The following is a 13,117-nucleotide window of genomic DNA, read 5'->3' on the forward strand; positions in this document are numbered from 1 at the left end:
TTTTTCAGGTTTAATATACTTTCCTGCTTTACCAGGAGATACTCTGGTGATGGAATAATAGAAACAGAGGTAGAGAACGGAGTTTGCCTCCATCTCATGGTTTCCAAACTAGTTAGGGCTCATAATAGCAAGTGGGGAGCAGGGAAAAAACCAAGAGGGAGACATTTACAGAAGCAAGAAATCTAACCCAAGCTCAGAAGAAGATGCAGCAGGACCACCAGTGAAACGAAAGGGCAGCTTCCTGGGACTCAAGCAGATTGGACCAGACATGAGCCACGAGTCCCCAAGCACAAGACCCCAAGTGCAAACACACGTGGCTTCCCTGGCTGTGTCCTGGGTCTCTGGTCTCCTCTCCAGGCAGCCTTCTGAGTGCTCTACCTAAGTCAGAAACATGACCACGCCCCCCACGCCCCCGACACGTTAAACAACACCCTTTGGTGCCTCTGCACAGCCTGATAAAAACACCCCAGCTCTTCACCTGGCCTTCAAGGCCCCCCACCATCAGATCTGCCTCTCTGGGACTCCCCACTCCAGACCCAGCGCTTCAGCGACACTGTCCCAGGGCACTGGCCAGGCTGCATCTTACTTCTCTCTGTTCATACTGCTCCCCTGCCAGGGAAGCCCTTCTTTGACCTTCACACAGCTGTCTCTTCATCATCAGGACCTGGTTTGCACATCTTCCCTGAACCCTTCTCCGGATAGCCAGGGACAGCCTGAACCTCCAATGTTACAATGACCAGTTTGTGTGACTTGCTTCCCTTCTGACACTGTGAGTTACTGAGGGCAGCGGCTACGTCTTATTCATTTTTAGGATCCCCAGCACCAGGCACGGTCGTCTAGTGAGAGTCTGTGGAGGGGGAAATAAAATTCCTTAAGGCGGCAGGAAGGAGGGTTCCAGGCACTGTTTTGTGGTGATTTAGCGCATGAGTGGGGGGTTTAAAGGCTGGTTCTGCCATTTACTAGCTGGGTAACTTCAAACAAGATTTTTTCAATATACTAAGGAAAACAAGCCTGGTAATAATACTCATCCGACAGGGCCGTTGGGAAGGATGAATGAAACTGGACATCTAAAGCATCCCGTGCCGCTCCACCAAGGTTGGTTCTTTTTCCATCCCTACCACGTGTGCCCCTACCCAAGTATCACTCCCAACACGGCTCGTGACAATAAGCGAATCCTGTTTACCCAAGACACGTTTAATGGTAAGAACAGAGACGAAGGTCAACTCTTGATAAAAATCAGGCTCAGGTCTCGTCTGGGCAGGGCCGTGTTGCCCCCTCCCTTCACTTCTTCGGGCGGCAGTGTTTCTGGATCTCTCCCGCCAGCCACAGGCAGTGCAGGATGCGTTTCTTCTCGGCAGCCAGCTCCTCTTCAGAGAACTGGCCCAGGAGTTTCTGGACAAATATATTTTGATCCTTCAGGAAAATATTCTTATTGACGCCTACGTTGGGCATATTCTCCAGGGACCCAGACTTGAAATGGAAGCTTAAATGTCTGTTTCGCTTTAGGCCAGGCGCCTTCTCTTCAATCCACGTCAACGGGCTGTGGAAGCAAGAGGCACAAGATTAGTTTCACAGGGGCGCGCGGATGCGGGCTGGCACCTGAGTGCCCAGTGCCAGGTCCTCGTTTTGTGCCCGTTTTCCCTGCAGCTGCTGCATCCCAACCTCCACCATCCTCCCAGACGCCATGGGTGACTGTTGGCAACTTTACTGCCCAAAGGTCCTTTGTTCAATTTTGCCACCAGGCAGGGGAGTTCAAAGATTTTGGTGTATCAGTTTGTTATTTAGGAGTCTTTACCCTGAATCTCACCGGATCCTTCTGGAAGATCCAGACCTGAGATCCTGTGCAAACTGTTGTTTCCAAGTGTATGTGCATTTTTATGGGAAAGAATTCTTAGCGTTCTTTCATCACATTTTCCAAGAGGTCTATGACTCCAGGCACATGCCAAGACCAGATGCTGCCTGCCCACTCACAGGCACCTGTTTCCACTTCACATTTGCCCCTCAGGCCAAGGTCAGTACTCACAAAAATCTACAATTCAAATAGGACAGACCCCGCTCTTCTAAAGCGTCTTCTTTTTCTGGATTTATCTTTTCTGTCTTTAGATAAAAGCTGTGTTATCTGCTTAATGAAAAAGAGAAACCTAAGCAGATTTGATCTAAAGTTAGAAGCTTCACTGAATAATGTGACAGGAAAAATATAAAATCTGCTCTTCAAAAATATATTCTAAAAACAATACAGCATTGATTTAAGGACTTTCAATGGAAAAAAAATCCATAATTCTTTTGCCTAAATAATCTTCAGTTTGAGACAATCCTTTCAAATATTTGCCTATATGTATATGGAATATAAATCCTAAAGTATAACTAATTTTTAATTATGTTTATTTAAAAATGTTATGATCCTACAGATACTATATTATTTTTATCTGCATATTATTGGGACAACTGATTATATAATTCATTCAATATTTCATTATTGCCAAATATTCAAGCTCTTTCCAACTTTAATATGGATAACCTCCATTCAACCTCTTTACACCTATACACATATAGAGTTTTCCTTCCTTCCTTCTGGGAACGAAGTCCCAGGAATGAGAGGACTTGCTCTGGCTACTTCTCTTTGCTTTCCCCTCCTTCTTCTTATACTACAGGGAGAGTCAGGGTCAAGGACAGGCAATCTGGTTGGGCTGCCATGCTAAGTAATGGCGTTTTCAGGGCGAATAAGGAAAGGGTTCAATGCCGGGCAGGCATCAGGGTCCCTGGCCTTCTCGTCTCCATTCCTCGGATTCCCTCTTCCTCTCCCCGTGGGCTGCAGTGGGGCAGGCCCGGTGTGGGCAGGCTAGATCAGTGTGGCTAAGGAACGAAGGGGAACTACCTTTGGTTTGTTTGTTCTCCGCCTCTAGAGGCACGGGCCATAATACGGCTAACGGTGTGAGTGCGGAGTTGCAAGAAAGGGACCCAAGCAGGTCACTAAAGATTGTTTTGGGTGCTGTAGGAAGCTCAGGGGTACCTCCAACCTGGGTAAAGGAGGCCTCCCCTTCAGCCAATCAGCTCACCCAGACCTACATTAGAGTGTGGGGTGAGTGGTTAGGAGGAAAAGATCTGAAGTACATAAAAGGGGAGCCGTCAGGAGAGATGTGGACAGAATAACTTCCTCATCTTGTGGCCCTAAAAACTTAAAGCATTTGCCCTGGAGGACGAGGGCATGGGGGGTAGGGCACGCCTGGCTCTGGTACCACTCCTACCAACTGGCTTCAACAGGAGGCTTGAAACGTGTACCTCTTCTATATAGATTTGGGTTGAAAAGGTGTTCTAATGCTTTTTTTTTTTTTTTTAACAAAGTTTGAAAACTGCTGGTAAAATGGGAAGAACACGGGCTTGGGAGTAAACTGCACCGGGTTTTCCTGGATAATCTGGGACCTGAGGCTAATGATACCCAACCTCGTGGACAGGTGAGGACTACAGGACAAATTAAAGACAAGGCCTGGCATGTTTTCAGTACGATTCCCTTCTCGTGCCCTTCCTGTGCATTTCTGTGGCGGTGTGACCATCTGGGGACCAAAGACAGGCTGCCTGAGCGCGATTCTCACACAATCACTTGTTAGCTGTGTGCCCTTAGCAAGTTTCTTAACCTCTCTGAGCCTCATAGTTTCCTAGGTGATCATAATCATAATAATGCCCACTCCGGAGAGTTGGTATAAAGATTATATGAGAAAATCCTTATAAAAGGACTAGGCCCTGGCACATGGTAGGAACTCAGGAAATGTTAGCAAATACTAGTACAACTGGGATTCAAGCAGTGATCCTGGTCTTGCTGATCCTTTTATTGTGACCTTTCAAGGTCATGTCTGCCCTCCTCCCCATCCTCTGCTGAGGTTCTGCTCTGTTCCACTAGGTTGTTGGAAGGCAGCTGTAACTTAAGAAACTGTGTGGGCAAATGACACACAGAGGGTCCTTATGTTTAAAAAGACTTGGCTTAGACAACCTGCTCAAATCTGTAAGCTTCTCTTAACCTTACGGGGCTGCTGGGAGGATGGCATGAGGCAGCGTAAGTGAAATCCCAGCACCCGTTCCACTGGCATAAGCAGACGGCCCTTCTGGAGTCGAAGGTGCGGGTCTAGGCCCCTGGGTCCCCCATATCTCCCTTGTGAACACACGAGGATGTCCTTATGTTGCCTTCTCCTCGCAGCTTCTCGTGACCTACCTTTTGTTCTCCGTCTCTAAGCACACGGTCATCTTCATATACTGATCTTCTTTTCTCTCTTCCAAAGTGGCGGACACGAGAGAAAGCTCCCCAAAGAGGGAGACCAGCCAGGTCAGGCGAGAGATGCCACTGAATGCGGGGAAGCCAAACCGTTCTTCTTCCAGCGGGCTAGCTGTGGGGAATCACAGACATGGCGGGGACTGGAGGGGCGGGGCTGACAGCTGGGGGGCATGGGGGATGTGACAGGGAGCGCACAGATGTGGCTGGGTGATCAGGACACACAACCTGCCTTGTGACGGGGCTGCGCAAGATGACTAATTCTGATGGAGACTTTCATAAAAACGTCTCCCTTTTTTCCTGTTTCTTAAATTCACTTTGTTGGTAAAATAAAATATTTCACTGGAAATTGCAGTCCATCTGGCCCACAGGGTAATAAAAATGTTTTAGGTTTCTAACGTGTGTGTGTGTGTGTGTGTGTGTGTATGCACACACACACACACATATGTAAACATATATCCCCTTCAGTTAGTGACTTAAAGAAGTAAAAGAATTAACGTATTTTAGTCCCTCAAGCCTATATTCCTATAAATACCATATAACTGTCTGTGTAAGTGATACGGGAGTGAAGGAATTGTGATAGCTGTGGAGAAAGCAGTAATTCCTATAAAGTCAATATCAAGAAAATTGATACAGCGTTAAGTGTTTTCTCAATCTTCATAATCTCGTGTACAACAGCATATTGCAATGAGTATCTGTACGAGAAATCTGGTCAAGATACTGCTCCCCTCTCATCCCAGCCTAAATTTTAAACATAACCTAGATTTATAAGACTTCATATCTGTTACGCTGCTCTTTAAACCAAAGATTTCTTAAAACTTTGATACTGACTTAAAACAACTAATAATTATGAGTGTGTTCTAAAGAAAACAAGCAAAGTAAATAAAAAGAGAAAGAAAACAAAGATTGTAAGTTTCATAGACAACATGGTTTCAAATCACTAGGACCTAAGTATGAAACTTACAAAGGAAAGGCAGCTCCCTCTGGGCTGGCTCCTGTCTGCTCCTGTTCTTTGCAGAGGACGGAACAGCTGCTACAAGTCTGAGCTCCAATCTGTCTGCCTCCGCCACACAACTGTTGGGTCAACTTTGTGAAGCTACTCACTTCTCTGAGCTTCATTTAAAAAAATCTGTATAATGGGGGTAATAAATACCCACTTTCTAGGATTATATGAATTAACATGAAATAATGTCACATACTTAGCCCAGTTCCTTGTGCAGATTAACGGTTATTATTGTCTCCACAACTCTCATTATATCATCATTTTAAAGGATGAAGATGGATTTTGTGACATTCTATTTTTTTTTTTTTTTTGGCTGCACTGCACGGCATGCAGGATCTTAGTTCCCCAACCAGGGGTTGAGTCCATGTCCCCACCACAGTGGAACCTCGGAGTCCTAACCATTGTACCGCCAGGGAAGTCCCTGAAAATGGATTTTGAAATGAGATTCCACTACCGTATATTTTCTGGAAACTCACGAACAGATGAATGGTTTTACCACATGACAATGTCGGTTTTGTTTCTGTAAAGAAAGCCCTCAGGAAAGGTGGCCCAGATGCCTTAGGGTGGAGACAAATCCAAGGAGTCCACCCAAAGGAGACTGCAGACCTCGAGGCTCCAGGCTGTTCATTTCCTTCTGCTAATGGAGGTGCTCAAAGAATGACCAACATGAAGTAAATAGCTGAATATATAGTAGATCAAATATCTTGGCCACAGCCAATGTCCTGATAACATGTTGGAGGAAGAAAGGGTCTATGCATATTCTATTTGCTCCACAGAGAAGTATAAACATGTTCTCTTCTCCAAGAACCTTCTCGGTCCTCTAGCAAAGAGAGCTTTCATTTTTAACCTCCTGTGGAAAAATGATCTCCAACTCATCAAGATTTCATGAGAGAAAATTCTACCTCATCGATTGGGCCCAAAGCATAAATGTGCTTGAAATTTCTAACACGTCTTCCCCAAGGCCCACTGAGCAATCAGATCTCATTTGAGGAAAGAAGAAAAATAGATTATTTTTATTGTCTGTGGGTGCGTGGGAAAATTAAATGGGCCCTCAGTCAGAACGTCTTTAGCAGAAATGAATCCAAGCTCACATCCTAGAGAGCTCAGAACCCAGTAACCCTCCACCAGCCTCACCAGTTACATATGACCTGTGATCCCACCAAGGGCTGACCTGTGAAGAGGAGAGACCCTTTCAGCAGGTCCTTCCCCACCACTTCTTTTTTCAGGAATGCAAACTCCTCCATCAAGAGTTCAACGTGCTCCTCATGCAGGACTTTCCCTGTCACGACAAGGATGGGGTTTAAAAAAAAAAAAAAAGGCAGTCATCCTAAATCCTGTTAATTTCCTCGTATTTTTTTCATTTTTAAAAATTGAGAATGTATGTATAACTGAATCACTTGGCTGTACAACTGAAACTAACACAACATTGTAAATCAACTATACTTTGATAAAAAAATATATATATTAAAAAAAATTTTTTTTAATTTGCTCAAAAATGCTATGTCCATGCTTTGGATTCAAGATGGCTGATTGAACACACACATTTATTTCCACTTTTACCAAAATCCTAATGAATTTTATGAAAAAGTTATTTAAAAATAAAATTGAGGGGTAATGGACAGATATAACTATATATTTAAAGTGTACAGTGTGCTGTTTTGACGTACATATGCATCATGGAATGCTTATCAAGGTCAAGACACTTAACACATCCATCACCTGACAGTTCACTCTGTGTGTGTGTTAAGAATGCTTAAGACCTACTCTCAGCAACTTTCAAGTATACAATTCCATATTATTAACTATAACAACCATGTTGTACATCAGATCCTTGGAACTTCTTATAATTGAAAATTTGTACCGTTTGATCTATATTGCCCTATTTCCCCTTCCCCCAGCCCAAGGCAATGGCCATTCAAATCTCTGTTTCTATGAAACAGGCTTTTTTTTTTTTCTTTAGATTCCGCTCTAAGTGAAACCATACAGTATTTGTATTTCTCTGACTTATTTCACTTAGCGTAATGCCCTCCAGGTTCATTCATGTTGTAGCAAATGGCAGGGTTTCCTTCTCTCCCGGCTGAATAATATTCCACTGTATATATTAGCCACACTTTTCGTTATCCTTTTCATCTCTGGAAGAACATTTAGGTTGTTTCCATCTCTTGGTTATTGTGCATATTGCTGTGATGAGAATGGGTATACATGTATCTCTTCGATATACTGATTTCGATTCCTCTGGATATATACCCAGGAGTGGGACTGCTGAATCATGTGATAGTCCTATTTTTACTTTTTTGAAGACCCACCACAGTCTTTTCCATAGTGTCTGCACCAACTGATATTCTCACCAACAGTGCACCAGAGTTCTCTTTTCTCTGTATCCTCGCCTACACTTGTCTCTCGTCTTTTTGATGACAGCCAATTCTAACAGGTGTGAGGTGATATCTCGTGGTTTTGATTTGCATTTCCCTGATGATTAATGATGTTGAGCAACTTTTCATATATCTGTTGGCCATCTGAATGTCTTCTTTGGAAATATGTGTATTCAGTTCCTCTGCCCATTTTCTAATTGGAGTATTTGCTTTTTGGCTATTAGTTTTCTGAGTTCTTTATACTTCGGATATTAACCCCTAATCAGATACACAGCTTGCAAATACTTTCCCTCTTCTGTAAAGTATCAATTTATTGATTGTTTCCTTTGCTGTGTGGAGGCTCTTTAGTTTGATGCAGACCTATTTGTTTATTTCAGCTTTCATTTCCTGTATGCTTGGTGTCTTACCCAAGAAATCACTGCCAAGACAAATGTCAAGAATTTTTCCCTGTGTTTTCTTCTAAGCGTTTTACAGTTTCAGGTAAGTCCCTTTTTTCTGAACAGCTCTATTTGTCCTTGATACATGTCAAGAGTTTTTCCCTGTGTTTTCTTCTAAGAGTTTCACAGTTTCAGGTAAGTCCCTTTTTTCTGAACAGCTCTATTTGTCCTTGATACATCTCAAGATAATTTTTGTGAATGGTGTAAGACAGGGGTCCAGTTTCATTCTTTTGCATGTGGCCATCCAGTTTTCCCAGAACCACTGATTGAAGACTATCCTTTTCCCACTGTGTGTTCTTGGTGTCAAAAATCAGCAGACTATATATGCATAGGTATATGCCCTGCTCTTTATTCTGTTCCAATGATCTATGTGCCTGTTTTTATGTCAGTACCACACTGTTTGGATTACTATAGCTTTGTAATATAGGTTGAAATCAGGTGGTGTGATGCCTCTAGCTTTGTTTTTCATCTCAGGAATGCTTTTTTTAATTTAAAGTCTTTTGTGGTTCCATACAAATTTTGGGGTAGTTTTTTCTATTTCTGTGTAAAATGCCATTGGAATTTTGATATGGACTACACTGAATCTGTAGATTGCTTTGGGTAGTATGGACATTTTAACAATACCAGTCCTTCCAATTCAAGAACACAGGGTATCTATCCATTATTCATGTCTTCCTGAATCTCTTTCATCAGTGTCTTATAGTTTTCAGTGTACATGTCTTTCACCTCCTTTGTTAAATTTATTCCTAAGTATTTTATTGCTTTTGATGGTACTGTAAATGAGATTTCTTTCTTAATTTTTCTTTCAGATACTTTGTTGTTGGTATATAAAAATGCAACTGATTTCTGTATGGTAATTTTGTATTCTGTAACTTAACTGAATTTATTAGTTCTAACAATTTTCAGTGGAGTCTTCAGGGTTTTCTACATATAAGATCATGTCACCTGCAAAAAGACAATTTTAATTTTCTTTCTAATTTGGATGCCTTTTATTTATTATTCTTGCCTAATTACTCTGGCTTCAGCTTACAGTTTACTATGTTAAATAGCACACAGTGGTAATTATGGGCATCCTTGTCTTGTTCCTGATCTCACAGAAGAGGCTTTTAACTTTTCACTATTGATTATGATGTTAGCTGTGGGGTTCTCTGTATCATCTTTGTTGTGTTGAGAAACATTCCTTCTACACCTAATCTGTTGAGAGATTTTATCACAAATGGATGTTGAACTCTGTCAAGTGCTTTTTCTGCATCTATTGAGATGATCATATATTTATTTTTCATTTTGTTAATGTAGTATATCACATTTATTGATTTACATATGTTGAGCCATCTTTGCAACCCAGGGACCAATCCCACTAGATCATAGTGTATGATCCTTTTAATGTGCTCTTGAATTTAATGCAGATTTTTGCATCTATGTTCATCATGGATAGCAGCCTGTAATTTTCTTTTCTTGTAGTGTCTTTGTTTGGTTTGGTATCAGGGTAATGTTGGCCTCATAAAATATGAGTTAGAAAGTGTTCCTTCCTCTTCAAGTTTTTGAAAGAGTTTGAGAAGGATTGTTATTAATTCTTCTTTAAATGTTTGGTAGAATTCACCTGTGAAGCCATCTGGATTTTATATGTTTGGAGGTTTTTGATGACTTATTCGATCTCCTAATCCCCTTGATTGTTATTGGTCTGCTCAGTTTTTCTTTTACTTCATGATTCAGTCATGGTAAGTTGTATGTTTCTAGGAATCTATCCATTTCTCCTAAATTATCTAATCTGGTGGCATAAATTGTTCATAGTCTCTTATGATTCTTTGTATTTCTGTGGTGTCAGTTACAATGTCTCTTCCCTCATTTATAATTTTATTAATTTGAGTCATTTCCCTTTTTTCTTGGTAAGTCTAGCTGAAGATTTGTCAATTTTATCTTTTCAAAAAGCCAACTTAGTTTCATTGATCTTTTCTACTGTCTTTCTAGTCTCTATTTCTGCTCTAATCTTTATTATTTCTCCCCATCAACTAAGTTTGTTCTTCCTTTTCTATTTCCTTGAGACATAAAGTTAGGTTGTTTGAGTTCTTTCTTTTTTCTTAATGTAGGTGTTTATCACTGTAAACTACTCTCTTAGAAATGCTTTTGCTGAATCCCATCAATTTCTGTATTTGTGTTTCTATTTTCATTCACCTCAAAAATTTTAAAACATTTACCCTTGATCCATTGTTTTTTCAGAATGTGTTGTTTAATCCATATATAGGTGAATTTTCCAGCTTTCCTCCCATTATTGACTTCTAATTTTATACCATGTAGTCAAAAAAGATACTTAATAAGATTTTAATCTTATTAAATTTGTTTTCTGACCTAACATATGATGTGTCCTGGAGAATGTTCCATGTGCATTTGAGAAGAATGTGTGTCCTGTTGCTATTGGTTGGAATGTTCTGTATACGTCTGTAACGCAACTTGGTCTAAAGTGTAGTTCAAATTCATTAGTTCATAATGTACTTCTGTTTGAATATTTTATCCACTGTTGAGAGCAGGGCATTGAAGTCCCCTATTATTATTGCATTGCTGCCTATTTTTATCTTCAGATCTGTTTAGGTACTCCAATATTGGGAGCACACATATTTATAATTTTTATATCCTCTGAAAGAATTGATCCCTTTATTATATAATGACCTTCTTTTTCTCTAGTTACAGCTTTTGACTTTAAGTCTGTTTTGTGTGATATGCTACACCTGCTCTCCTTTGGTTTCCATTTGCAGAGTATTTTTCCATCCACATGGAATATTTTTTCATCCCTCCACTTTTGGCCTATGAGTGTCCTTAAAGTGTGAGTCTTTTGTAGGCAGCATATAGTTGAGTCTTATTTATGAATTGAGCTATTCTTTGTCTTTTAATTGGAGAATTTAACTACTTACATTTAGAGTGATTATTGATAGGTAAGAACGTATTGCCATTTTGTTACCTGCTTTCTGATTGTTTTATAGTTCCTTTCTTCCTCTCACTGTCTTTCTTTTAATTTTTTTAAAATTATTTATTTATTTTTGGCTGCATTGGGTTTTTGTTGCTGCATGCGGGCTTCCTCTAGTGACGAGCAGGGGCTACTCTTTGTTGCAGTGCGCAGGCTTCTCATTGCGGTGGCTTCTCTTGTTGTAGACCACAGGCTCTAGATGCACAGGCTTCAGTAGTTGTGGCACGTGGGCTCAGTAGTTGTGGCTCACAGGCTCCAGAGCACAAGCTCAGTAGTTGTGGCACACGGGCTTAGATGCTCCGAGGCATGTGGGATCTTCCTGGACCAGGGCTTGAACCCGTGTTCCCTGCATTGGCAGGTGGATTCTCAACCACTGCGCCACCAGGGAAGTCCCTCACTGTCTTTATTTATGAGTTGGTGGTTTTTGGTCATGGAATCCTTTGATTCTTTTCTCTTTATCATTTTTTTCCTTGGTGGTACTAACAGTACCATGAGGCTTTCATAATACATCTTATAGTTATAACAGTCCATTTTAAGCTGACAGTAACGTAACTTCAATTGCATTTAAAAATTCTACATATTTACTTGCCTCCCCCCAACAATTTATGTTATTGGTGTCCCAATTTATGTATTTTAATCTTGTGTATCCATTAACAAAATATTGTAGCTATAGTTACTTTTAATACTTTTGTCTTTTAACCTATATACTAGAGTTCAAAGTGATCTGCACAGCACCATTGCGGTAATAGAGTATTTTGAATTTGACTATATATTGGGTTGGCCAAAAAAGTTTGGGTTTTTCCATAAGATGTTACAGAAAACACGAACGAACGTTTTGGCCAACCCAGTATTTACATTTAGCACTGAATTTCACGCTTTCATATATTTTCTTGTTACTAGTTAACATCCTTTCAGGCAGGTCCAGTGGCGATAAATTCTTTCTCCTTTTATTTGTCTGGGAAAGTCTTTATTTCTCCTTCATTTCTGAAGAACAATTTTCCTGGATAAATTATTCTCATTTGATATTTTTCTTTGAGCACACTGAATGTATCAGCCTACTCTCTCCTGGCCTGCAAGATTTCTGCTGAAGAATCTGCTCACAGCCTTATCAGGATTCCCTTGTGTGTGATGAGTCTTTTTCCTCTCACTGCTTTCAAAGTTCTCTCTTTGTCTTTGATTTTTGTGAGCTTGGTTAAAATGTGTCGTGGTAACAGTTCCTGATTTTGATGGTTGTATGTGGTTATCTGTTTTTATTTGCAGGATATACGCATGAAATTATTGGGGGATGAGGTTGGCAATTTACTCTCAAATGATTCTCAAGAAAAAAGAGTTCTCTGTACTGTATTCACAACTCTTCTATAAGTTTGAGGTTATTTCAAAAAAAAAAAAAAAACCAAACCAAATAAATAGTTATAGCACCAAAAATATGACAGCAAGCCAGAATCAGTCATGGATTATGAAATAAGATATAACTTCTAAGGAGAAAATGAAAAGGCAACTTGCAATTAATAGACTTGAATTCTCGACTCATTTATTTCCTCAAACATGATTTCAGCAGCTTTCTGACATAAGCAGTATATTATGAAATTCTCAAAGAACCATTTCTGGCCTCATCTTCTGAAATAGGGTGTTTTGTGTATCTCAGAAATAATAAATAAGTGTTTTTAAATTTGGGGGGAAAATTAGAAGAAATAAAAATACCCATGATCCTATTTACCAGAAAGAACCACTACTAAGATATATTGGTATATTTCCTTCTTTCTTGTCATTCTGCTGTGAATTATTTTTCATGGTTGTGATCATATGGTAGAAACAAAATTATATTTATTTTTAGTTTTAAAGTGTAAACATGAATTCATGTCATTGATGAAAATTGAGAAAATGTGGAAGAGTATAAAGAAAAAAATATAACCGCCCAGAATTCTACCAGCTAATCTCTGTTACCATTTTGTTTCATTTGCTTTTTTTTTTTTCCTTGCATATATGTGACATGATGTTTATACTGATGATTGAGCAATACAGGAACGGTCTCAGATCCTAGCTGAGAGATAATCTGCAGGGAAGTCTGGTAGTAGGTAATCGATG

General features: G+C 40.2%; 1 protein-coding gene across 2 annotated transcripts in view; it reads right to left on the bottom strand.

Moving 5' to 3' along the window:
• Window positions 1-1,178: 1,178 nt before the first annotated feature.
• BLVRA (biliverdin reductase A) overlaps window positions 1,179-13,117 on the bottom strand; it is a 55,832-nt gene continuing 43,893 nt past the window's right edge. For both annotated transcript variants that reach the window (XM_067745828.1, XM_067745827.1), the window contains exons 6-8: window positions 6,436-6,543; window positions 4,205-4,376; window positions 1,179-1,540 (exon numbers count right to left, since the gene is read on the bottom strand). In XM_067745828.1, the coding sequence (XP_067601929.1) occupies window positions 1,282-1,540; window positions 4,205-4,376; window positions 6,436-6,543 (539 nt within the window). In that variant the 3' untranslated portion in view covers window positions 1,179-1,281. The remainder of the gene's footprint in view (window positions 1,541-4,204; window positions 4,377-6,435; window positions 6,544-13,117) is intronic.

This window comes from Pseudorca crassidens, chromosome 8 (assembly GCF_039906515.1).
Source record: "Pseudorca crassidens isolate mPseCra1 chromosome 8, mPseCra1.hap1, whole genome shotgun sequence".
NCBI classification, from domain to species: Eukaryota; Metazoa; Chordata; class Mammalia; order Artiodactyla; family Delphinidae; genus Pseudorca; species Pseudorca crassidens.